Source organism: Zootoca vivipara, chromosome 15, assembly GCF_965207765.1.
Source record: "Zootoca vivipara chromosome 15, rZooViv2.hap1.1, whole genome shotgun sequence".
NCBI classification, from domain to species: Eukaryota; Metazoa; Chordata; class Lepidosauria; order Squamata; family Lacertidae; genus Zootoca; species Zootoca vivipara.
Window position 1 is genome coordinate 40,794,357 of NC_142598.1, and position 27,441 is coordinate 40,821,797.

Below are 27,441 nucleotides of genomic sequence, written 5' to 3' on the forward strand. Positions count from 1 at the left end.
CAAACGCGAACCTCTTGGCTGGCTGGGCAGGATCCCCGCGCTTTGCGCTTCGCGCTTCGCCTCCTGCCGGGGGCGGAGAGCCGGTGGGCGCGCCCGGCCAGGGACCGCCCTCCTCTCCGCCGCTTCTCCTCCCCGAGCAACATGGCTGCAGCCGCCGCCTGCCCGCCCGTGAAGGTAAGCGAGGCGCCTCCCTGCTGCTGCTGCCGCCTCGCCCGGCTGGGGACGCAGCTCGGCTGCTCCCTTTCCGTTTCCCGAAGGGGCCGCCTCGCCGCCGGGCTCCCGGGGAACGGGAAGGGGGCCTGAGCGCGCGAGCGCGGGCCGGGAGTCCTTGGGGATCTCCGTCGGCCTGCTCGAGTCGTGCGCCTAGGCGCCCTTTGGCGCGCGTAAAGGCGCCCTCTCCAGCGGTGCTGGGCCCCTGGAGTCCGAAGGGTGCGCGCGCGCCGAGTCCCCTGGGTGCATTTACCCGGGAGTAAGCCCCACTTGCGCGCCAGAAGGGCCTGGCGACAGGCCGGGCTTTGTGCATAGGCGACGGTGGGTTTCTGCAGACATGCTCGGGGACACTTGGCCAAGTGTCCCTGGCTTTTGTTAAACGGGGGGTTTTGCCTTTGGGTTTCTTCTTCCTCCTCCTCCACCGCTGCTTCTTTCTTGGAAAGCACCGTGCTTTAGAAACAGCGCCCACTACAGTATTAAGAATCCCGGAATGAACACCCCCCGATTTGTGCGGCAAAGAAAACAGCTGCCTTCTTAATACGCTGTGGGCTAAACCACTGAGCCTAGGGCTTGCTGATCAGAAGGTCGGCGGTTCGAATCCCTGTGACGGGGTGAGCTCCCGTTGCTTGGTCCCAGCTCCTGCCAACCTAGCAGTTCGAAAGCACATCAAAATGCAAGTAGATAAATAGGGACCGCTACAGCGGGAAGGTAAACGGCGTTTCCATGTGCTGCTCTGGTTTGCCAGAAGCGGCTTTGTCATGCTGGCCACATGACCTGGAAGCTATACGCCGGCTCCCTCGGCCAATAATGCGAGATGAGCGCGCAACCCCAGAGTCGCTCACGACTGGACCTAATGGTCAGGGGTCCCTTTACCTTTACCCCTGTCTCCATCCCCCTTGTTGCTGCCCCAAAGGACCATCCAGAGGTGATCCGCAGTCTGAGGCTTGTGCTTAGTTCTCACCCTCCCTTTCTTAATTATTCAGATGAGTTTCCTCTATTAGTCACAGAGGGCTTTTCCACCACGTGCCCTTCAAATATAGCTAATCAACGGCTTTTAGAAATCTGGTGAAAGGTAGTGCGTTTAGACTCCTGTATCACAGAAGCCTAGAATTGTAGAGTTGGAAGGGACCCCTGAGGATCATCTAGTCCAACCCCCTGCAGTGCAGGGATATGCAGCTGGTCCCATAAGGGGATCCAACCTGCAACCTCGGCGTTTTCAACCACAAGCTCTAACCAACTGAGCTGTGAGTCACAGAACCTGTTCCTTATACAGGATACCGCATTGCTTTTTAGGGCACACTGAAATACCATGAACGGCCTATTTGCATTCTTTGGATAGTTCCAATCCACGTGATCGATATTCCGTAGTTTGCCATTTCTGAAAATGATCGTATCTGTTGCTTTGACAGAATGTATGCACTTAGATACACACATAGCAGCAGCTCCTCTTGAGTAGAGTTGTAGAGGTAGAATGCTTCCTATTACAGTGAGGAAACAGTGAGATCTTGCTGAATTTGATCTTGTCTCCTTCATGCTTTCAGTGTATGTATTTTTTTAACCTATCTTGAGTTATCTCTTTTTATCCTTTTTAAAAAATTCTGCTGTGTGTCCGCAGAGTTCGAATGTGTCACATGTAGCTAGTTACAGGTAGGTAGCCGTGTTGGTCTGACGTCATCAAAACAAAATTTTAAAAATCCTTCCAGTAGCACCTTAGAGACCAACTAAGTTTGTTCTAGAGGACGAGATGGTTGGACAGTGTTCTCCAAGCTACCAACATGAGTTTGACCAAACTGCGGGAGGCAGTGGAAGACAGGAGTGCCTGGCGTGCTCTGGTCCATGGGGTCACGAAGAGTCGGAAACAACTAAACAACAACAACAAGTTCTTGGTATGAGCTTTCGTGTGCATGCACATTTCTTCAGATACACTGAAACAGAAGTCACCAGACCCTGTATTACTCAGAAGGGTGGTGGGAATGGTTGATTGACTGATAGGTGTGGCAAACCTGTTGACTATTGAGACTGCAATTAGCCCTACACCCTCTCACTACAGTGGTACCTCGGTTTGCAACCGCAATCCATTCCGCTGAGGCGTTCGCTCGCTGAAGGCATGCTTCTGCGCGTGCGTGAAGCACCGATAGAGCTCTTCTCCGCATGCACGAGCTGCGGAATCCGGATGTCAACACTTCCCCGAGTCCGTGGCGTTCGCTCGCTGAAGCGTTCGTAAACAGAGGTAGTCTGTTTACGAGGTTCCACTGTATATCATGATAAAGCTATTTTTAGCCATCTCACCCATTGCTTTTTCCTGTAAGACCAATTGCAGCCGTTAACGGTCTACCACACCTATCAGCCAGTCACTCATTCCCACCACCCTTCTGAGTAATACCTCTCCCCACCCTCTCACTGTATATAAGGGTCTGGTGACTTCTGTTTCAGTGTATCTGAAGAAGTGTGCATGCACACAAAAGCTCATACCTATGACAAACTTAGGAAGGAATTTTTTCACATGTAGCTGACAGGAGTTAGGGTTTGTTGAAGCAATAAGTACAAACCATTTCCAACTTCATGGGAAAACCTTTAAAGTCATTTAGGCTTGTGATTATTAGGTGATTCTGCCAGGGGGTGGGTGGGATCAGGGCAAAACCTTGCCTTAGTTTCTTCCTTTCCTCCAAGCTCAGAGAGAAGGGTTGCAGCTGGTCGCTGTTCTGCTGCACATGAGAATCCCATTTCTCTCTGAAAAGCTGGGGGGGGGGAGGTATCCGCCCTGGAACTGCGCTGTGCTTCCAAGACTTTTCCCTCGTCTTCATTCTGAATGTGAAATTAGGAAGAAAATAGGCAGAGGGAGATATTCCTGAAGTCACAGTGTGCATTTGAGTCACTTGGCCGACAGTCATCAACAGTGTTCGAAATTCACCAGGCGCATTTTGCACCAGGCTATTGGCCACTTGCGGCCAAGAGGGGATGCCAGGATGGTACCTGACATCTCTACCATCTGGAGGTGCTTGCCTGGGGATCCTTGGATCTTGACTGTTTTCACACACTAACAACACTTCCTTTGGAATTCTATCCGTTGCATTTTTATCTGCCCAAACAGAATGAATTTCTGGAACCAAAAAGGGGCAACCTTAGCAGGAGCAGTGAAGAAAATTATAGTGAGTTGTCTTCACTTACCCCACCTTGATGCCCTGCCCAAAGTTGTGAAGAATATGTCACCATTAAGAAAAAGAGGTCAGAATAGACACACACACACACACACACACACACACACACACACGTGAAGATTAAAAATACATTAAAACATCAGTCATTAAAAACTTCTCTAAACAGGGCTGCCTTCAGATGCCTTCTAAACATCAGATAGTTGTTTATTTCTTTGACATCTGGTGGGAGGGCATTCCACAGGGCGGGCACCATCACCAAGAAGGCCCTCTGCCTGGTTCCCTGTAACTTGGCTTCTCGCAGGGAGGGAACCACCAGAAGGTCCTCGGAGCTGGACCTCAGTGTCCGGGTAGAATGATGGGGGTGAAGTCGCTCCACCAAGTGAAGATACACTTGGTCACAAGTGGTCAATCAGGTGCAAAATGTGCCTGGCTCCTGGCTAATTTCAAACGTCTTCTTCTTTGGCGATCCCTTGTAGCCGAGTACCATTGTCTTCCATAAACATGGTCTTAACAGTGAGTCCGTAAGTGACTGTGGAGGCCAATTCTGGATCCACACATCCTTCCACAGTGGGGACATTGGTTCCTGGGTGGGAGTTGATCGTGGTGTGGATTTTCCAAGCATGCCTTCCTCTTAGCATGTTGCGTCCTGAGTTTGAGTGTCTTCAAAGCCCATGGCCAGTGGGATAGAGTTGCAACCGTAGCTTCCCTGCAATGGAGTTGCTACCACTTACGGGGGAGAGGGGGTACTAGCTAGGTGGTAGGGAGATCACGGCTGCACAGGTGCCCTGGTGGAGCTTATCCTGTGTTTCTGCGGGGGCATCCGCAAAGCTCTGGCCTCTCCGCTGCATCACCCCTCCCCTCCTGAGAAGTGGCAGAGACCCCCCACTGATGGGAGGCTCCTCTTCTTCCTCCTCCTCCTTCCTTCATCTCAAGCACTTCTATTCCCTCTGGCCGGACTCCAGCACAACGTTCGGATCATTTAATCACATTGATTTCAACTGGCTTAACAGTATTAACTGGGTGCTGCCTACAGTTTCTGAAAACTTGAGGCCTGGGCATTTTATCCTTGCCTGATGAAAGCCTTTCTCCGTTTTGCATAGGTGTACTATTCATTACTAAGCAAGTGGAGCGAGCACATAAATTGCTTTTGCAGCAAAACGTGATCCAGCTGATCACAGCAGAGCATAAAGTAATTGATACCCCAAAGCAGCCAAACTCAGAAGCCCAAGCTGGTAGCTCTGGCGTAACAGCGAGGGTTGCCAGATAAACTTCAAGATCCATTCCAGCTCTATAATTCTACATGGGAGGGATTTGGTTGCCAGCTGGGTATTTGGAATGTGGAATGTGGAATGGTAGCTTCAGTTGCGTGACACGGGAACCTTTTCGATGGTAACATTCAGGCAGTATTATTCCAGCATTCTTTGATTCTTTTACGCAGGGTGGATTTAAATCTCTTTTTTTTCTTTTTCTTTTTACAGAAAGACTCATTCTTGCTGGTATAATCTTAGCATTTACAACAAACAGATGAAGGTTTCATTTTTGGAACAATAATTTTTTCAGAGTAGTTTTTACAGTTACAGTGGTACCTCGGTTTATGAACACAATTGGTTCCGGAAGTCTGTTCATAAACTGAAGCGAACTTTCCCATTGAAAGTAATGGAAAGTGGATTAATCCATTCCAGACGGGTCCGCGAAGTACTTAAACTGAAGCGTTCATAAACTGAAACATGGGTGTAATTGGTTCCGGAAGTCTGTTCATAAACTGAAGCGTTCATAAACTGAAGCGAACTTTCCCATTAAAAGTAATGGAAAGTGAATTAATCCGTTCCAGATGGGTCCGCGGCGTTCATAAATTGAAAATTCATAAACCGATGTGTTCATAAACCGAGGTTCCACTGTATATCAAAAATTACTGGTTTGGTTATACTATTAGAAATACAAAGACAGGTCATTATGAAATTATTGTTTATATGTGGACTAATTTTCTGCTGTACTTTATTGGAAAGAGAAAAGCCATCATTTCCTTAATAACAATTTAAACAATTTATTTAACTGAAACAATAACATTATAGCCTATATATCCGTGTTCGTTAACTAAGGTGGTTAAACAATTTTTTTTAAAAGACGTGAGTTTTAGCACACATGAAAAACTTAAAACAAATCCTTATTTCCTGATGAATAGCCTTTAGACTATAATGTAACTTAAATAGAAAACTATCTTTAGAAAGAATTTTCCTCCAATAGCATTTTATTTTAAGAAATCTGATTTAAAATTTAAAAATCCAATTTTATTTATTTATTTATTTATTTATTTATTTATTTATTTATTTATTTATTTATTTAAAAAGCATTGATTTTTATCCACCCTGTTTTTACGAACACACTGGAAATTGCAAATCTGTCTTCACTTATTGTTGCACCCGGTTTGCCTGCACTACCACTTCCATGCCACAAGATGGCAGCAAATCAGAAAGAATATGTGTTTCTGTCTGAGCTGGTCCTTGGCAGGCTCTGCCACCCTATGGCAGAACTTTGGACTGGTAACAAGAACCACATAGCCTTAGGCTAATGAAATAAATGTTCCTATTGTAGCTGAAAGTGATGCAAGGTCTTTTTAAATTAGAAAGAGGTCAGTCTTAAAGAAGTGGGCACAGAGTGTGGGATGGAGTATTTTATGTCTGTTGCTATTTATTTATTGTAAGTATCTGGCAACACAGATATTTATTCCCCCACAATGGTTTGCTTAATCCAGTGGTTTTCAAGCTATGTCTCAGGAAATCTCAGGGTTCCTCAGAATCTTCCTGAGGTTCCGCTGTGAAACCAGCAAAGACAGCCAATCTTGCTTAAGAGACAATTCACTCGATACTCTTAAACTTTCCCTGTGGTGGTTATTTTATGGCAGGTCCATCAGGGCTGACATGCACCTTTTGCAAATTCTGGGCATTTCCTCCCAGAAACTCCTGCAACGTGGGGATTCCACGGTAGACAAATTGATGTGGAAAGGGTTCTCTGCAAGTAAAAAGCTATTACAGTGGTACCTTGGTTTGCAACCATAATCCGTTCCGGAGGACCGTTTGTAAACCAAAACAGCTTGTAACCCAAGGCACGCTTTCGCCAATGGGGCCTCGAAAAAAATTGTAATCCAAAAAAAATGGGTTGTCATCCAAAAAAAGGTTGCAAACTGGGACATGCACTTCTGGGTTTTGACATGTTTGTAATCCAAGATGTATGCAAACCAAGGCACCACTGTATATGTTCAAAGCCAGCCCTCCCGTGCTTTGATTTATCTTTTGATACTTACAGGGGAACAACATTTTTTTACATTACAGCGGTACCTTGGTTCTCAAATGCCTTGGTACTCAAACAACTTGGAACCCAAACACTGCAAACCCGGAAGTAAGTTTTCCGGTTTGCGAACTTCTTTTGGGAAGCCAAACATGCTCCCTTTTGAGTGCCACACTTCCATTTTGCGTGTCACGCTGAGGTCTGCCTGTTTTTGCTATTTATATTGCATTTTTGGTTTTGTGACTGTGTGGAACCCAGTTCAGCTACTGATCTTGTTTGTTTGTTTGTTTGTTTGCTTGTTTGTTTTTACACGTTTTCCAAACATTACATCCCATCTTAGAAAACATAACAGACCTTTGGCTATCACCGCCTAGGACTTCCATCAACCTCGACTGATGGTTTCTTACTTCCTTTCTAATTTTGCATTTTATTTTAATAGTTATTGCTATAAAATCCAAATCCTAAAAAAACCTCCTTCTTAGTCCGCTTTCACAATAATTCATATAGTTCTCCTTACAAAACTTCTTACAACCCTACAAGTCCAGTCGCAAATGACTCTGGGGTTGTGGCACTCATCTCGCTTTGCAGGCCGAGGGAGCCAACGTTTGTCTGCAGACAGTTTTTCCGGGTCATGTGGCCAGCATGACTAAGCTGCTTTTGGCGCAACAGAACACCGAAACCAGAGCAGCGCACGGAAACGCCATTTACCGCAGCAGTACCTATTTATCTGCTTGCACTGGCATGCTTTCGAACTGCTAGGTTGGCAGGAGCTGGGACAGAGCAATGGGAACTCACTCCATCGCAGAGATTCGAACCACCAACCTGATCCGCAAGCCCAAGAGGCTCAGTGGTTTAGGGCCACCCGCGCCCCTATTAAAACTTATTTAAAAGGTAAAGGACCCCTGACAGTTAAGTCCAGTTGCAAACGACTCTGGGGTTGCGGTGCACATCTCGCTTTACTAGCCGAGGGAGCTGGCGTTTGTCCGCAGACAGTTTTTCCGGGTCATTTGGCCAGCATGACTAAGCCGCTTTTGGCGAAACCAGAGCAGCGCACGGAAACACCATTTACCTTCCCCGTCACAGCGGTCCCTATTTATCTACTTGCACTTTGACGTGCTTTCGAACTGCTAGGTTGGCAGGAGCTGGGACCGAGCAACGGGAGCTCACCCCATCATAGGGTTTCGAACCGCCAACCTTCTGATTGGCAAGCCCAAGAGGCTCAGTGGTTGAGACCACAGCGCTACCCGTGGCCCACAGCTAGAGCCAATTACTGAGGCAAGGGGCTGGGGGGGAAGGAATGGGGGGTTGGTTGGTTTTCCTTCGGTCCCATTCATACCTATTTGCTGTTCTCATCTGGTTGAGTTGGAAAGCCCCTGACTGGCACACTGCCTGTCCTCTGCGGAAGGAGGAAATGTGTGTGGGTGGCAGAGTTTTCCCTTCCCTATCCCAGTCAGCTGTAAGGAAGCTGCCTCGGACTAAAAATAGGGTGACTGGTTTTTTCCATTCCTGACCTAAAAAAAAAACCCAGCACAACAATGGTTTCATTGTTGTAGCAGCGATGCCCAGACTCTGCCTTCTTGTAGAATCATCCTCTCCACTCCCAGCCAATGGCCCCCCTGGGTCTGGCACTTCGCTCACAAGTTGTCAGGCTCCATCATAAGGTGACGCTATCTGCCCGCAAGCCATGTCCTAACCATGCGCTCGCTGAACACCTTAAAACCATCACCCTCTCTTGCTGCACCCCAGCAAACATCTTCCTTTGGCCACCAGCATCCGACTAAGCTTTGAACCACGTTGGACTCATCCAAGGTCATCTCTCCACCAGATGGTTTTGCAGCCTTTGCTCACCTCTGTCCCAGGCAGCGAGCCCAGGGCTCAAGGACGGTGGGAGTGCCACGGGTTTCCCATCGCTGACACGGAGATTTCAGCAGGAATTATCAGAGAACTGTTGGCCCTTGGGTAGTCTTGTTTGTCACATGTGGTTTTCTAAACTAGGATTCACACACATAAATGTACATAGGCTTGAGCAAACGAGAGAGAAAAGGCCGGTGTAAGAAGTTGTCTCGCAAAAACCGGGCCGGATTTAGGTTGGATGAGGCCCTCAGCTCCTGAAGGTCATGGGGCCCTTGATATGTCCAGCTGTCCTTTGTTAACAACAAATTGTTGCTGTTTTTTTGTGTTGAATATGGTATATGGTAATTTATGGACCTCATAGGTATCTAAAGCCATTTGCACATACAGAATGTAGGCACCCTATATATAGAAAGGAGCAAACCAGGGATATTTGAGGGAGGAAGCGAGCAGGCAGGGCCCATGACTTACATCATAGGAGCCTACACAACACAAAAACTGTTGCTGTATATAAGTTTAATTTTATTTGTTTTTTATCTTGTATTTTGGAAATGTACATCCAGGTTTTTTTCCTTTAATTTTTTGGGGGGCCCGCAAGAGAGTGGGGCCCTAAGCTAGAGCTTATTGAGCTTATACATAAATCCGGCACTGCGCACAAATAGATGTTTTTCTGTATTTCCACGGCCTTCATTGAAGCATGATGGAGTTTTCACACTCCTTATCTAAAAACAACAACAAGAACCAAGCACTATTGGGGGGGCTGGCTATAAACAAGAATAATGTTATACAAATAAGTATACAGTGGTACCTCGCAAGACGAATGCCTCGTGCAACAAAAAACTCGCAAGATGAAAGCGTTTTGCGATGTTTTTGGTGACTCACAAGACGAAGTTTTCTATGTCTGTGCTTCGCAAGACTAATTTTTTTGCAGTTTTTTTGTTTTTTGCCACGGCAAACCACGCTTCGCAAGATGAAATTATCGCAAGACGAAGCGACTCACGGAATGAATTAATTTCGTCTTGCAAGGCACCAAGCTTTCTCATGTCATAGCATAATAAATGTGGAAAAATATCTACAACATATGTTTCATTATTAGTGGTCAGTGTATAAGTTCTTGGTTCATGAATTGGTTTAAACAATTAGGAAGGAGGGAGGAGGGGGAATGGCGAGGGGGGTGGGGACCGGTGACAACCAAACACTATTATGGTGTAGCATTTAGGAATAGTTTCAAATGTCTTCCAAACTAATGCGTGTTTCTTGTGCGCAAGATTGGAATTATTGGAGGGACCGGTCTGGACGACCCAGACATATTAGAAGGACGAACAGAAAAATACGTCGATACGCCTTATGGAAAGGTAGGTACCCATAACTTCTAAGATAACTGGCTTTTAAAATTGAATTTTAATTTGGTATTGTATTAATGTGGCTTTTATTGGATTGTTATAAATGAAAAAATTATAAATAAGAATCCCCCCCCCAAAAAAAATCATGCCTAAATAGCAGTTAAGATTGTTTAAAATTCACTGTTGGCATTTTGTAATGTGTCGTCTTCCATCCCTGTCTTGTGTTATTTTTGTTTTTAACTCCAGCCATCAGATGCTCTGATTTTGGGGAAGATAAAAAATGTTGACTGTGTGCTTCTAGCCAGGTAAGAATTCCTTAAGCATCACTTGTATTTCTCTTCTACTCAAAAATAAGGTTTGCCGTAAATGTATGAAATCAAGGCATCTAACCTGCTAAATAAAGATGCACACTATATGCTGAGGATTATCTCCAGCATTTCAGTAAATTATAATTGGTTTATAGATCTTGATTGGCTTGATTGAGTCTTCTACCTTAAAAATGGTTCCTCTTCTTTTAGAACTACCAAGTTCAGTTAATGGTGTTGGACAATACTTATGCTTGCTGACAACTTACCTGTTTCAGCAGGCCTGTGCAGACACGTGATTTTGTTTCTTCTGTTCTTCTGTTTCTTTTATTGGTTTTTTTTGTTTTTTTATATTTAAAAAAGCCTTTATTTCGTATTTTATAATTACAAAGCAAGATCATAAATCATAAATTACACATCAGAATTACACAAAAACAAAAACAGAAAAGCAACTCCAAATCAGTAAAGAAGAGGAAAGAGAAGAGAAAAAAAAGGAACAGAAAAGAAAAGAGGAAAGAAAAAAGAGAGAAAAAAAGAATATAACATAAATATATATATATATATATATATACATATACCCCTACATATGCATACGCATATGAGATATGTGTACACATACATACAAATAAAAACAACACATACATAAACATAGAGGTACAATACAGATAAAAAAGAGCGCTTCCTATTGTTTGAACATCACTTCCCTTTATCAGTTCTTCCTTGTCCTGCTTTATCTCTATCCCCACATTATCTGCTAGATTGACCTTTCCTCTATTTATTATCTGTTTGTTGTTCATCCTATATGTATTTTAATCGAAGCATATCACCAAATTTGTATTTATCTTTTCTTTTTTTAAGTACTCTTCAACGTATTTCCATTCTGCCTTGCTTTTCTGTATCGAGATATTTCTAATTGCTGCTGTCATCTTTGCTTGTTTTATTGTTTTGAATGGATTATTAAATGTTTTGAATATACTTTAAATTCTATTTTAAATTGTGGAGCTTTGTTTTGTTTTTAATCACAGAAGTGTGTGCCGCCCTATAAGGAAGGTTGGGATATAAATTTAACAGATAGGTGCAAATTAAATGTAAGCTTTCTTGAGAGTTTGGGACAGAGGAATACAGAGACATGAAAAATGATAAAATTGCCCAGTCCTAAAAACCTTAAAATCCCAGGCCTTAAATCCCAGGGTTGAGGATTTGAACCAGAAACTATATGTAAAAAGGGAAAGGGAAAGGACCCCTGGATGGTGAAGTCCAGTCAAAGGCAACTATGGGCTTGCGATGCTCATCTCGCTTTCAGGCTGAGGGAGCCAGCGTTTGTCCACAGACAGCTTTCCGGGTCATGTGGCCAGCAGGACTAAACTGCTTCTGGCTCAGCGGGACACCGTGATGGAAGCCAGAGCGCACAGAAACGCTGTTTACCTTCCCATCACAGCAGTATCTATTTATCTACTTGCACTGGCATGCTTTCGAAGTGCTAGGTTGGCAGGAGCTGGGACAGGGCAACGGGAGCTCACCCCATTGTGCAGATTCGAACAGCTGACCTTCCAATCGGCAAGCCCAAGATGCTCAGTGGTTTAGACCCCAGCGCCACCTGCTCCCTTAGAAACTACCGTGTTTCTCATATTATAAGACACGTCTTCTATTTATTTTTTCCTCAAAAAAAACACACCATGGCTTATTTTCAAGGGATGTCTTATTTTTTTAATTAAGTACCGTACTTTTGCAGTCCGAGGGCTTCAAGCACAGTGCGCTAAGGGTACTGCCAGGTCCCAGGGCTTCGGGCTTCACGCACCGCGGCTCCTGCCGGCTCCCGGGGCTTAGCACTGCTTCAGTTCGGGTCCAGCCAGGTCCTGGGCTCCGCGCGCTGAGGCTCTTGCCGGGTCCCAGGGCTTCGCTGCGGCTCCTGCCAGCTGCCGTGGCTTGAGCTGCGGGTCCAGCCGGGTCCCGGGGGTTAGCGTGCGTGCGCTGAGGCTCTTGACGGGTCCCAGGGCTTCGCCGCGGCTCCTGCCAGCTGCCGCGGCTTGAGCTGCAGGTCCAGCCGGGTCACGGGGGTTAGCGCGCCGCGCGCTGAGGCTCTTGCGGGGTCCCAGGGCTTCGCACAGGGGACACCGAGGCTCCTGCTGGGTCCCGCGGCTTCGCCTCTCGCTCGGTCGGGGCTTTGCGCTAGAGCTTATTTTCGGGGTATGCCTTATTTTTTCACCAACCCTTGGAAATCCTGCCATGGCTTATTTTGGGGGGATGCCTTAAAATATGAGAAACATGGTATATGTACTAAACCCTCATAGCTTCTGGCACACGAGGTGTACAACATTTGTTCCTGAGACAGGAAAGCAAATGGAAGCCTCTGGATTGGCCAGATCTATTGGCCCCGATCCCCAGCTACTCTCCTTAGATGCTTACATAAGTAAATTGCTTTCAAAGAGGTGGTGGAAGAGAATAAAAGCAAATGGAAGCCTCTGGATTGGCCAGATCTATTGGCCCCGATCCCCAGCTACTCTCCTTAGATGCTTACATAAGTAAATTGCTTTCAAAGAGGTGGTGGAAGAGAATAAAAACACAATTTGGTAAATTCATTCCTAACCGCAACACGAAATGCAAGTTGTTTGCTTCTGTGTGCGTCATGTCCTGTCCCATCCCGTCCCGTCCCGTCCATCCCGGTCTTGAATTTTAGCTTCGCTGTTTATTCTCTCCCATCTTTCTCTACTTAGGCATGGGAGACATCACACCATCATCCCGACACATGTCAATTACCGTGCCAATCTGTGGGCCCTGAAGGAAGAGGGCTGCTCTCATCTGCTGGTGACTACAGCCTGTGGTTCGTTGAGAGAAGAGATTCAGCCTGGAGACATTGTCATAATAGACCAGTTTATAGACAGGTAAAAAAAGAGGTGGAGATCTTATATGAGGAGCTAGGCTGGGCAATCATTGAATTAGATCTCGGGCTGGAGCAGAAACTTTATTCCCAAAGCACCCCTGCTTTTGATATATGGATGATATTAATGGGGTGGCGAGGGGTTCTAATGAAAATACTGTTTCGTGGATCTGGAACCAAAGACCACACAACGCATACTTGATGCAGGGGAAACCAAAGTGTGGGAATGTTTAGGAATGTAGGAGAGGATATATTGATTAAATATTATCCCTACTCGCTCATGCCAGTGAGCAAGCCGCAGAGCACATTCCCTTTACAACTTATTGGGAGCAAGTTGATAATTCATGAGAATCCTTTTAAATTAAGCAATCCAATCTGGATTGTCCGTTCTGGATTGTTCCTGATTAGTTTCCCCTTTATTTCACGACAGTCTTGATTGAAAGTGAGAGCAAAATTTACTTATACAGTGGTACCTTGGTTCTCAAACGCCTTGGTACTCAAACAAATTGGAACCCAAACACTGCAAACCTGGAAGGAAGTGTTTGTGAACTTTTTTCAGAAGCCAAACGTGCTCCATTTTGAGTGTTACACTTCCGATTTGAGTGTTACGCTGAGGGTCTGTTTTTGCTATTTATTTTGCGTTTTTGTTTTTGCGGCTCTTTGTTTTGCTTTTGTGACTGTGTGGAACCCAGTTCAGCTACTGATGGGTTGATTGTGTGACTGCAGTACATTGTTGATTGCTTTCATTTTATGGATCCGTGGTCTCGTCAGTAAAATTCATGTTAAATTGCTGCTTTAGGGGAAACAAAATAAAAAAAAATCCTTCCAGCAGCACCTTAAAGACCAACTAAGTTTTTATTTTGGTATGAGCTTTCGTGTGCATGTTAAAAGTCTGGAACGGATTAATCCACTTTGCATTTCTTTCTATGGGAAAGCTCGCCTTCGTTTTGGAACGCTTTGGTTTTGGAACGGACTTCCGGAACGGATTAAGTCTGAGAACCAAGGGGCCACTGTATTCGGTCCACAGTCGTATTCTGAAGGCAAGCTTTATCTTGTGGTTGCAGTGACATTTGTAGAGAACAGGTGTCTGAGCCAGGCCTCAGACTTTCTACCATGTGGCTTCCATCCTCTGTAAGGATGAGCCATGTGCTGCTGGCTGAGAGACAGAAGAGAGGAAAAAGAGTCCAAAAACAGGAAGATAGTGTGGCGATTCGCCCTGAGACAGGACCAAGCATGTAAGGAGTTAAGTTTGTGCCAGTTAGAACTCTCATGGGCGGGCTCAGCCAGGGTATAAAAACCCCTCCCTGGAGGCAGTTAGGCAGTCAGTTGGAATTTGAACAAAATAAAAAAAATTCCTTCAGTAGCACCTTAAAGACCAACTAAGTTTTTATTTTGGTATGAGTGTGCATGCACACTTCGTCAGATAGTCGTGCATGCACACGAAAGCTCCTACCAAAATAAAAACTTAGTTGGTCTTTAAGGTGCTACTGAAGGAATTTTTTTATTTCGCTTCGACTCAGACCAACACGGCTACCTACCTGTAGTTGGAGTTTGAGTTTTGAGTCAGTTGATCTTTGTAGTTGATGAGAGTCAGAGCTAGGAGTCCATAGGGAGAGCTGGGTTTGAGAGAGATCGGTGGAGCATTGGTGGGAGTTAGCAGACAGGATAATCATTCATTGTGAAACTTGTTGTGTTTATTAATTAATTGTTTAGTTCGGTAATAGGCCGGTAACAATCTAGGGAGGTATTAGGAAGGTGTAGGTCATTTATTATAAGTATATTGACCACCATTTTCATTCAGCAACCACAAGCTTTTGTACGCATAAGTAAAGCAACATTGTTTATTTCACAACATCCTTGTCTGTGGTAACTAAACTAGCAGGTATCCCGTTAGCAGTCTGGGAAGCTGCAGCTGAGGTATGATTTGTCATTGGTGTCATATAGACCGTGAAACGTCCAGGGGTGCTGCACAGGTCTGCAGCGACTGTGACGGATGGCAGTGTGGCTAGCCCTTTTATAGGGTCTGCCAGGGTTACATCCATCTACCTGGTCACACACAGGAGGAGGAGTCTCCAGACCAGGTGTGGCAGGACGTCCTCCCTGCCTGGAGCCGCATTCCCCTGTGTGTCCACTCTGGGCAACAGGAAATGTTTCATTGGGCTGCTTCCGTGATGATACACCCCACACTAAGCAGGCAGAGAAAGCCCCATAATAGCCCCATAAGAACTCAGTGGAGAACAATGTGCAGAGATGAGAGTGGAGGGTCTTGAAGAGGACCTCTTTCTCTCCCCCCCCCCAACCCTATGCCGAGAAGCCATTTTGAAAATGAGCCAAGGACGTTTTGTAGTTCTTTGTGAGACGAAATTAAGTCACCCTGTTTAAGACACAGGAAGGGTGGTGAGGGATTCCATCCTATATGTCAGGGATGGGGAGATGGAGAACTGTGGGACACACACACACCCCGCCGCCTGCACAAACCACCCCCGATATAGTCTAAAAGCAAGCTCATTCTCATCCAGGGGCTGAGCCTTCTGTAGCCAGATTGGAGCCATCTGGACACATGCATAGATTGGAGGGGAAAACCCAAGTTTGTGGCAGTGTAGAGCCTTAAGCAGAGGGGGGAACCCCTTAAAATGGAGAGGGGGAAAACCTCTAAAAACAACAACAGCCCAGTGAGCCTTGAATACTGGCTGACTGTCAAGAGCAAGCCAGCAATAAAAACATCAGTGTCAGTGAAGTTAACTGTTTATTCAAAGAAACCAAAATGGCACAGGCCTAGTGGTCACAGCAACTCTTCCCAGTAGGTCAGTTGAGAAGACTGGCGGTCCCTCTTCCCCCTCTAACCACATCCACCCCCTAGCCCTGAGCCTTCTTCTCCTGGGGGAGTCACTTGGGGGGTCCCCAGCTGGCATCTCCCCCCCCCACTCCTCTGCATCCAGCCAGTCCAAGACACTGACTGTTAGCAGGAGGAATTAAATGAGTGTGGGGAATGGGGGGGGGTGAATAATGGAATCAGGTAGGGTAGGGAAAAGGCTCTTAACAGAAGCCACCTACACAGCAACCGTTCGATGCACGGGACTCAAGTCATGATTTAATTCCAAAGGTCAACGATGTTGTTATCAGTGTCCACAAACATGCCTGGTCGTGGCCATCATTCTGTTTTGTTCTGGTGAGGTTCCCTCACGCTTCTGCTGAGCCTGGAATTACACTTCAAGTGACAAGAAAGGAGATTCCGACTAATCACGCGGAAAAACCTTTCTGACAGTAAGAGCTGTCCGACAGTGGAACGGTCTCCCTTGGGAGGTGGTGGACTCTCCTTCCTTGGAGTTTTTAAGCAGAGGTTGGACGGCCATCTGTCATGGATGCTTTTAGCTGAGATTCCTGCATTGCAGGGGGTTGGACTAGATGGCCCTTAGGGGTCCCTTCTTTGATTCGATACTAAAACAGTGTGTTACGGTCCCTGTGACAGCCTGCAAATCCCAGCGCTGTACTGATCTTTGCCGGTTACTTCCTGTCACACGAATCAAGTCCAGGATGTACACCATATACAATCCTTAAGCAAGGGTTGTATCTATTTAATTAAATCCAATGCAGATATATTCCTTCCTTTCTTCATACATTCTTTTTTGAGTTCATATATTACACAGTTCTCAAAAGTGGTTAAGGAAAGGTCCCTGGGATGTCACGGACAATACAGCGGGTGAGGTTGGCTAGCATAGGGAGCTGGGTAGGCTAGAGGGTAGAACAAGGTTTCCGGATATTTCCTTGTTTCTCCCCGAAGGGCTTCCTCAGCTATTAATAGTTCATCGAAGTGTGTAATAGACTACGTAAGCAGTGATTCTTGGACAATTCTCAATTGTATGTTATAACTATTGCATCCTTGCCGGCTTGCAAGATGGAAAAAAGAGGCGAATGGATAGCATTGATACTACGGTGACTTAACATGTTGACCTTTCCTTGCCAATCCCCCCAGGTGTTTTATTTATTTATTTCTAATCCATGTTTCCCCCCACCCACAGGACCACCAAAAGGCATCTCACCTTTTATGATGGGAGCTGTCCCAGCCTCCCGGGAGTCTGCCACGTCCCTATGGCTGAACCTTTCTGCGCCAAAACTAGAGAGGTTTGTGGATCTTCGCTTATTAAGTCCGTCGTCTGCAGCCAGAATCTTCTTTTCATGAATCTGCTTTTCATTTCCGGCTTTATCACCTCCTGTTTCATCTAATGCTGTTATTGCTGTTATTTGGGGGGGGGGGGGGTTTGCCACTTGATAGATGCTAATCCACTTCCCTGTCCTTCCTGCACATTACTTTATTCAAAAAACTTTACTGTGGTACATGCGTTTCAGCACACGATTCTAGTTTTCCATTTCTGCAAAAAACATGCCTAGAACACACACTATGAATTCCGCAAGCTGCATTTTTTTTTTCTTCGTTTTACGATGAATGCTAAGCGGGAAACACATTTTGGAGTAATTAGAAATACATTCCAAAATATATTTTAACAAGACTGCTAAACTAAATTTGGGGGCACTGGGCGGATCATTGCACCCCAGTGGTGCATATGCTCTCTTTCTCGCCCTGACCTGGCCACAGTGATCCATGCGACGGTCACCTCCAGGCTTGATTATTGTAACTCGCTCTACGTGTGGCTGCCCTTAAAGCTGACCCAGAAACTCCAGCAGGTGCAGAATGCCGCGGCGAGGCTCCTTACAGGGTCCCGGCCGCAGGATCACATTCATCCAGTGCTTTACCAGCTGCACTGGCTCCCGGTGGAGTACAGGGTCAGGTTTAAGGTGCTGGTTTTGACCTTTAAAGCCCTATGCGGCCTAGGACCCTCGTACCTACAAGACTGCTTCTCCTGGTATGCCCCGCAGAGGACCTTAAGGTCCACAAATAACAATATTTTGGAGATCCCGAGCCATAAGGTGGCTAGATTGGCCTCAACTAGATTGGCCTCAACTAGATTGGCCAGGGCCTTTTCAGTATTGGCCCCGACTTGGTGGAACACTCTCACAGGAGACCAGGGCCCTGCGGGGATTTGCCATCTTTCCGCAGGGCCTGCAAGACGGAGCTGTTCCGCCTGGCCTTTGGGCTGGACTCAGTCTGACCACTATGTTTTTCCTCCCTTATGGTTTTGATTTGGGCCATTTTAAAATAAGGCTGCATTTTAAAAATAATAATAATAATCTAAATTGTATTTTAATCCCCATTTTAATCAATGAGTTTTCTTTCTTTTACGTGTTATTGTAATTTTATTGATGTCAGCCGCCCTGAGCCCGGCTCTCACTGGGGAGGGCGGGGTATAAATAAAAAATTATTATTGATGTAAGGGGGAGGGAGTACAGAGTACCCCCCCCCCATCATCAAGAGTAGCTCCTCACAGAGTAGCGAAGGAAACACAGACTCCGGGGAGGGAAGTCAGGACACGGAGAGAGAGTGCCCGGGCTCAGGCAGGATGAAAGAGCCCAGACTCCACAGACGGGAGGAGAGAGAAGGGGACCAGGGGGAGAGGGAAAACATGGAAAGCAGACCCTTTCCGCCGGTTCCGGAATTACGAAGGAGGAGAAAAGGAAAGAGATTCAGTGTCCCGCGCCTTATATGTTGGGGGCATTCGCGCCGAGGGGCACTTCCGGATTCTGCATCGGACTGAGAATACATGTTTCTGCACCTGCTTCACTGTACATATCAGCACTAATAAACATGTTATGGAAAAGTAACCTGAGGAGCGTCGTTACTCGAGAGTAGTCACCAGAAACCCCTGACAATTATTATTATTATTATTATTATTATTATTATTATTATTATTATTAAGAGTAAAGACAGTCCTGTCTTTTTGCGCCCAGGTCCTTATGGACGTTGCCAAGAAGCTTGGCATCAAGTGCCACTCCAAGGGAACCATGATCACCATCGAAGGGCCGCGTTTCAGTTCCCGAGCCGAGAGCCTCATGTTCCGCAGCTGGGGAGGCGACGTCATCAACATGACTACGGTCCCTGAAGTGGTTCTTGCCAAGGAAGCTGGTCTCTGCTATGCAAGCATTGCTATGGCCACAGACTACGACTGCTGGAAGGAACACGAAGAAACCGTGAGTGACGGCTGCTTCTCACTTTTAGGTTTGCTTGCGAAGGGTGGGTCCTTATGTAGCTAAAATGCAGAAGGGGGGAGGCACTGGCAGGTTTGTGGGGACACCCCAGTTTTACAGAGGTACGAAAAATATTCAGAAGGGGACCCCCCTTTTTGGCAGAGATGAAATTTTTACTACACTTTTAATTTTTTTAAAAATATTGATCTTTATTATTTTAAAAGGCATAAATACAAGCATTGCACGATTCACAGACATACACACAATCAAGAAAAAAAGGCACATAGAAAATTGGGGGGGAGTAGAAAAATATGCTAACAAAATACAAAAAAGAAGGAAAACCTTTGAAGAAAAAACTAAAAAAGAATAAAGATTTTTTTTAAAAGCATTGTTCTTCCAATTATTCCGTATATAATTTCTATTATTCCTACTTTATCACACATTCATAATAGCTATTTATCATTTTCCATTTGCTATAAATCAAGTTCAGCCTAAGTCTGCTATTAGAGATTTCGATATTCCATTTTTCAGTAAATATTCTTTAAACATCTCCCATTCTTTCTTTACTTTTTGTTTTGTTTGCCCTCTTACTCTTGCTGATATTGTTGCCAATTGGATATATTCTAACATCAGTGTTTGCCAATCTGCTATGTTTGGTACTTTCTCTGATTTCCAGTTTTAAATCTTTACATATAAATTCCAGATTTCAAATTTGTTATACATTTCTCTTTAAACTTTGACTTCCCGCCTTTTCTTCCACGCTGTTCTTAATCCCATCCTATTTACATACTGCATTCTGAGAAAATTTCACCTACGACATATTCTTCTATCTCAAATACAGTGGTACCTTGGTTGTCAAACTTAATCCGTTCCGGGAGTTTGTTCGGCTTCCAAAAAACGTTTGCAAACCGGATCACTTCCTTCTGGGTTTGCAGCGTTCAGGAGCCAATTTGTTTGGGAGCCAAGCCATTCGACAACCAAGGTACCACTGTAGCACTGTATTATCTTTTTCCTTCCACTGCTTATATTTCAAATCCTGCTTGCGATTTCATCTGATTATGGCATTTTTTCAGATATTCCACAAAGGACTTCCCTTCTTCCTGGAGTAGTCCCTCATGTCAGTGTCTTATTTTTGCTGTTAGTTTCACCAGTTTCGCAAAGCCCATTAGCTTTAAAATCCATTCTTCTTTCATTTGTGTTTTGTCTTCCTTCCAGTTCTGCATGTATAAGATTCTAGCTGCTGTTGTTGCATACAGAAATAAATTAATCGTCTTTTTTTTTATATAAATGATTTTTATTAGGCTTTACACAAAGAAAAATATAAAAAGGATGACAATCTTATTTCTTCAATATTAATACAACAATACTCCTCAGTTATATGAAAAGAACAGCAAAAATAAAAAAGAGAAAAAAGAAAAAAAGGAAAGAAAAAAATATATTATACGTCTCAACTTCAATTCAATTCTAAACACTTCGGACTTCCTCGTACCCCCTTCTTGAGTTCTCCATAATTCATTAATTATTGCAGTTTCCAATTCTACCCACCATTTCTTTCTTCCCAAATATAACTTCTTTTTAACCATTAACCCTTCATACTTCACATTGCCTTTATTACCCAATGTTCTTTGCCCTTTTACCCAGAAATATTCTATCTTAATTATCAAGTTCTTTTACCCCTTTTTTATTCCCTCTTACCAAACTAAATTACAGCCTGCTCCTTAATACATTCCAAATTCAGACCATTTTTTATCAGTCCATAAAAATTTGTACAATTCTCACTCAAGTTAATCATCTTTTTTGGGGGGGGGGGTGTCTCTGACCCTATTATCCCTAAAAGAAAATCCTCCATTGGGAGAGGATTGCCAGTTTAAGCTTCTTCTTTTTTCATTTCATTGTGTGTCATTTTCCCAAAAGAACCTGCCAAAAGCAGAAAGGACCCGAAAGAGGACACACACAACAAGGACTGAATTTGCTTTCATTGTTCTTGTCCTCCCAGGTTTCGGTGGATAAAGTGATGAAGACATTGAAAGAAAATGCCAATAAAGCAACCAGCTTGCTGCTGACTACTATACCCCAGATCGGTTCCATGGACTGGGCAGAAACCCAGCAGAACTTGAAAGTAATATATATATTTTTTAATTGCTCCCAACATCTTTGTGTCTGAACTCTTTCAATGTGTTTCAAAAGTTAGTGTGTAGCGAAAGGAGAACAACCCATGTGTGTGTATGCTTATGTGTGTTTGAAAACTAAATACAGTGGTGCCTCGCTAGACAAATTTAATTCGTTCCACGGGTCTTTTCTTATAACGAAAAATTCGTCTAGCGAATCCCATAGGAATGCATTGAATTTTTTTTGCCCATAGGAACGCATTAATTGAATTTCAATGCATTCCTATGGGAAACCGCGATTCGCTAGACGAATTTTTCGTAAAATGAATTCGTCTAGCGAGGCAACCTCCACTAGAAAAAAACCTTTCATTAAGCGGAAATTTCGTTAAGCAGGGCATTCGTTAAGCGAGGCACCACTGTACCAGCAAATAAGAAAAGCTAGCTGGACAAAAACGCCCCAAGGAAAAGCTGCAGAATTTCAAAGCGGGAAAGGGGAAACAGAATGCGGAGTTGAACTCCCTTTTCCCTTTGCCTGACATTTTTACTGGTGTCGGAAGCTCGTGATGAATAAGACCAAGAGATTGCATTCTGCAGAAGAGATGTTGACCCACAGAAGTTCTGCTCCTCTTGCCTCTTGCTGTGGGTGCCACTGCAGAAAAGGGAAGCTGGAGAAGGACCTCGCCAGGTGGCTTTCTAACAGGGTGAGGAAGCTGTGCTCCTAAAATCAGGGACTGGGCAGAGGAGGAATCCAGAGATCGCCTCCCCAGCCTGTGTTGGTATAAACCGCGCTGGGCTTCTGCATCCTCTTGGAAAACGCTAGGCAGCTGCGTTCTCTCCCACAAGCGACCCTTGGGGTGATTCATCACTCTTTCCCGATGCGCTTCTGCGACACATATCCAAAGACAGTGATGGCTAACCTATGACACGCGTGTCAGGTGTGACACGCAGAGCCCTCACTGCTGGCACGCGCCCCATCAGCCCATTAGCGCTGTTGTTGTCCCCCCCCCATTTGTTCTCCCGCTCCTCACGCTACAGCTTGACTCCTTGTCTCCGCTATTAAAACCCGGATCCCTTTTTGTTGTTGTTGCTGCTGCTGCTGGTAGCCAGATATGGGTTTTTTAACCCTTTCTATGCTGTTTTTTCTGGCGCTTTGGCAGACGTTGATTGGGTGTAACAGCGTTAATTTTTTAACCCGTTCTGTGCTGGGTTTTTTTTTGGCGCTTTGGCAGGCTATGTCGGTGCTGCGTGTTAGTTCCAGTGAAGGTATTATTTGTCATTTATTTCTGTTCTCTCCCCCCCAAAAAAGCGCAGCAGCTTTGGGGCATCCCCCCAAAAGCAAAGCAACTTTTGTACCCCCACAAAAAAACCTCCAAAACTTTGGTCAGCAGATATCCCCAAAAAGCTCAACAACTCTGGGCACTTTGTGATAAATAAGGGTTTTTTGGTTTGGTTTATTAAATACAGTTATATATTACAATTATACATTTTTTTTATTTAAACTATAAATATCGCAAAATTATGGTTTTTTTCTTGAAGTGACACACCACCCGAGTTATGCTCGGTGTTTTGGCGAATTTTGACACACCAAGCTCAAAAGGTTGCCCATCACTGTCCAAAGATATGTGCACACAATCCAATAGCAGAGTCCAAGCAGAAGCTAGGCATTTGAGGTGTGGATATCTCAGCTAATTTATTATATACAAGTGTTACAGAACAAAGGAAACATGGCTCCTCTCTCCTCCTCCTTCTCCGAGAGAGAACAGTAAAAGCAAACAGTACTACATAACGGAACAGTGTAACTGAACTTCCGTTCTCATGACTCCAATAGTATGGAACAGGCTTCCTCAACCTCGGCCCTCCAGGTGTTTTTGGCCTACAACTCCCATGATCCCTAGCTAGCAGGACCCAGTGGTCTGGGATGCTGGGAATTGTAGTCTCAAAACATCTGGAGGGCCGAGGTTGAGGAAGCCTGGTATGGAATGTCAACACAGACATGTGATGAAAACAATCACCTATCCAGCAATAGAGGGAATGGAATCCCAACAGCCTGAACCCTCCAGAGAAGAGGAAGACAGTATAGATTTACAACACTGGTTTTGCTCAGAGGCAGGTGAGGGCGAAAGTTGGGAAATCATGGGAGAGGAGGAGGAGGAGGAGGCAGAGCCGGAGCAGCTGGCTGACATGTTATCACCGGAAAGCATTCCAGACCCCCCCCCTCCCAGAACCCGGCAAGCATTGAAAGTAGGAGAGCAAAGGGCTCGGAGACAGATGGCCCTAAGCGGCAACCATAAGGTTGGGTGGTGCTGTTGACGAAAGAGGAAGTACATAGGAGAAAAGGGAGGTGGAGATTTACTCAGAGCAACGCCATTACTCCAAGAGGCTGCATTTCTAAGCCTCTCTCTGTGAATATTGAATGAACAACATTGGTAAGAACCTTCCTTGTCTTATCCATTTCTGGCAAAACTACCAGGGGGGGGGTTAGATCCTCTGAAGCCTGAAACCTACAGATGTTGCTGGACTTCAGCTCCCATCAACCCCAGCTAACATGGCCGGTAGTCAGGGAGGATGGGAGTTGTAGTCCAGCAGCAGGTTAGCCATGGCTGCTGTATAGACTGTACACTAGCACCAGGATTTACTCTCAGACAGATGATGATGATGATGATGATTTTATTATTTGTGTCCCAGCCCCTCTAGGCAGCTTCCAACATATATGAAAACATAATAAAACATTATGAATTAAAAGGCTTCCCTATACAGGGCTGCCTTCATATGTCTTCTAAAGGTTGTATAATTATTTCCTTGACATTTGATGGGAGGGCGTTCCACAGGGAGGGTGCCACCACCAAGAAGGCCCTCTGCCTGGTTCCCTGTGACTTCACTTCTTGCGGTGAGGGAACCGCCAGAAGGCCCTCGGAGCTGGACCTCAGTGTCCGGGCAGAATGATGGCGGTGGAGACGCTCCTTCAGGTATACCGGGCTGAGGCCATTTAGGGCTTTAAAGGTCAGCACCAACACTTTGAATTGTGCTCAGAAGTGTACTGGGAGCCAATGGAGGTCTTTCAGGACTGGTGTTATGTGGTCTCGGCGGCCACTCCCAGTCACGAGACTAGCTGCCGCATTCTGGTTTAGTTGTAGTTTCCGGGTCACCTTCAAAGGTAGCCCCACAGAGAGTGCATGGCAGTAGTTCAATGGAGAGATAACCAGGGCATGTACATGGGGAACAGGCAAAACTATATTAAAACACGTTACCTTTGTTCCACATAAATTGTGTACATGCGTCCTTTCTAGGTTGCTTTATACGTGATATCTTTATATGCGCAACATAGAATAATATAAATTAAGCATCGAAAGATAGAGGAAAACTGAAATGGATATGCTTCTAAACAATCTCATGAGAGAGAGAGATGGTTAACTCTGCGTAAATCTAGAATTGCTCATTTTCGCTGGGAGAAGAGGGGGCTGCTCCCAGGTGAGACCTGGGAGGACACACCTTGCACTGTAAGAAATTAGAAAATGCTATTAGCATGGCAAATTTATACATTATGAACTTCCTTTGCCTTTAGCGGGAAGGAATTCTGCAGCTCCCAAGAAATGGCGTTTGAAACAGAGAAAATGTGGCCTGCCTTCCTTGGATCCCTTTCCTTATTTGCTTCATGTATTCACTATAGGTCATGGCATTATAGATATACAGTCGTACCTCGGTTTACGAACCGCTCGGGTTGCGAACAGTTCGGGTTACGAACTCCGCAAACCCGGAAGTGTTTTCGGCGCGCGCGTCCCGCGCATGCGCAGAAGCGACTTTGCGCATGTGCAGAAGCGCGCACTCGGTTTGCGACCTTTTCGGGTTACGAACTGCGACCCGGAACGGATCGCATTCGTAACCCGAGGTTCTACTGTAGAACAAAAAACTGAGTATGTGGTAAACAAAGAGCGGAAGCCCAAATAAATCCCTAGGGACTGAGGATCTTCTCTGTGAGTATGGATTGAGGTCCATAAAGGTCTCTGGTGCCTTGAACTTTTAGAAGTGGTAATAAATGCCAGCTTAATTATTGTGACTCTAAATCAGGCATCCCCAAACTGCGGCCCTCCAGATGTTTTGGCCTACAACTCTCATGATCCCTAGCTAACAGGACCAGTGGTTCGGGATGATGGGAATTGTAGTCCAAAACATCTGGAGGGCCGCAGTTTGGGGGTGCCTGCTCTAAATCCTAAAATTACTTCCATTATTTTATTTACCTTTAACCAATATTTTGCTCCTTTACAATTCAAGGGAATTCGTTTATTTTGCCTTGGAAGAGGTTGTGAAATTTTAGAACAAGTTTGTATAAAGCATTTATACCTCTGAACAATCAAAAGCTTTAAACTGTATTGAGAAGTAATCCTCTATTTTCTGTTTCTGTTTTTGTTTTTCATTTTTGTGTTTCAGAATACTCTGCAGCTGTCAGTTATGCTACCAAAACATTAAAAGCCTGGCAAGATGCTCTGAAGGTGGTTCGAGAAGGTGCATCTTTTGGGAACACGACAATGCCCTAAAATTATATGGTTAAAATACGCAACATTTTCATTCTATCTGCTAATACTTTTCGTTTCGGCACAAAACGTGTAGAGGTTAAGGAGTAGAACAGGCCCACCACCAGACTGGGAATTTAATTAATTGCAGGAACTGACAACCACCCAATAGGAATTATTAGCAAACATTTAATAATCTTGTTTATAGACACGGAACAAGAGAATAAGACAACTTGTCAGAACTCATCGCCCATCTCAAAGATGTCAAGGCAAAGGCGAGATGACGGCATATACTCTTAACTACTCCAAATTGGGGGGGGGCCAAAACCCAGAAACCAAAACCCAAAATCTTGTAAATCAGTTGAATTGATATGTCTCTGTTCAGTGGCATTTTTTTAAATACAAAGAAACGGTTTTTTTGAACTTTTCTGTGTTTTTTAAAATATTTTTTAAAGACCTTTTCAAACTTTTTAAATATAAATTTATTTACGTTTTTACAAAAGTGGTTGCCTTCTAGATGGGAGCGTTTGAATGGTATCTGAAGAACGTGCTGCTAACTCCACCCCCATCCACCCTGTGCTGACAGAAGGTCACGGAATAACTCCGTTAGACATGCTGCCGCTGCTCTCTGCACATGCTCCATGTCCCAAGTCTGCTCACTTCAACCGGAAGTTCTTCCGACCCTTCTCAGCTGTTCTCTTCTACCCAGGTCAGCAAAAAAGGGACCTTGTTGGGGGGCCCCTGTTAGATGCCTCCCTGCGAGGGACCAGAGCTTCTCCTTGAAGTGAGCATGTTGTGCCATGGCTGAGCATGCGGAAGGAGTGGCAAGGGTGGCGTTGCGAGAGAAGGGACGGGTATGCTGGCTTCTAAGGGGACCATTGGGATTGCACAGGCATCATGCTTGGGAAAACGTTGCCCTGCGCGAAGAGAATTCTGTACCAATCCATTTCATCTGCCTTAGTGTGTTGTGACGATCTGCTATTCCTCCGAAGAATGTGTTTGGCTCCATTCTGGTTCGTTAGAGTGGCGCCGATGAATGTACGCGATACGCACAGATATATCCCTGCGGTTTATTTCTACACTGTGTTTGTTTTAACGCCCACACTTGCCTTTAAGAAAAGAATGTGCTTCTTCTATCTAATAAAACCAAACGTAACCTCCTGTGTGTAAGCGAGATTTCTTGGGGGGTTAGAAAGAATTCAAACTGAATGGTTTTTAATGTGCAATTGAGAGGTCAGATAAAATTAAGCGAGATTTCACCCACCATAATAAAAAAAATGTGGACTATGGCTGCTTTAAGATGATGGCAACTTACATACTATGGAGACACCAAAGAAAATAGCCATATTAAATTAGGTAAAGGGACCCCTGACTATTAGGTCCAGTCGTAACCGACTGGGGTTGCGGCGCTCATGTCGCGTTATTGGCCGAAGGAGCCGGCATACAGCTTCCGGATCATGTGGCCAGCCATCATGTGGTTAACCAGAGCAGCGCACGGAAACGTCGTTTACCTTCCCGCCGGAGCGGTACATATTTATCTACTTGCATTTTGACGTGCTTTCGAACTGCTAGGTTGGCAGGAGCTGGGACCAAGCAACGGGAGCTCACCCCGTCACGGGGATTCGAACCGCCGACCTCCTGATCAGCAAGCCCTAGGCTCTGTGGTTTAACATGAATCTGAATGATAAACTACTTTACTGACAGATTCATTGAG

At 45.1% G+C, this 27,441-nt stretch overlaps 1 protein-coding gene across 1 annotated transcript; it reads left to right on the forward strand.

Moving 5' to 3' along the window:
* Positions 1-125: 125 nt before the first annotated feature.
* Positions 126-26,883, forward strand: MTAP (methylthioadenosine phosphorylase). Its single transcript, XM_035141288.3, has 8 exons — positions 126-174; positions 9,773-9,859; positions 10,094-10,152; positions 12,867-13,034; positions 17,050-17,152; positions 18,875-19,114; positions 21,108-21,230; positions 25,645-26,883. Exons 1-8 carry the CDS (start codon positions 142-144, stop codon positions 25,681-25,683), a joined length of 852 nt encoding a protein of 283 aa, XP_034997179.3. The 5' UTR covers positions 126-141; the 3' UTR covers positions 25,684-26,883.
* Positions 26,884-27,441: the final 558 nt, after the last annotated feature.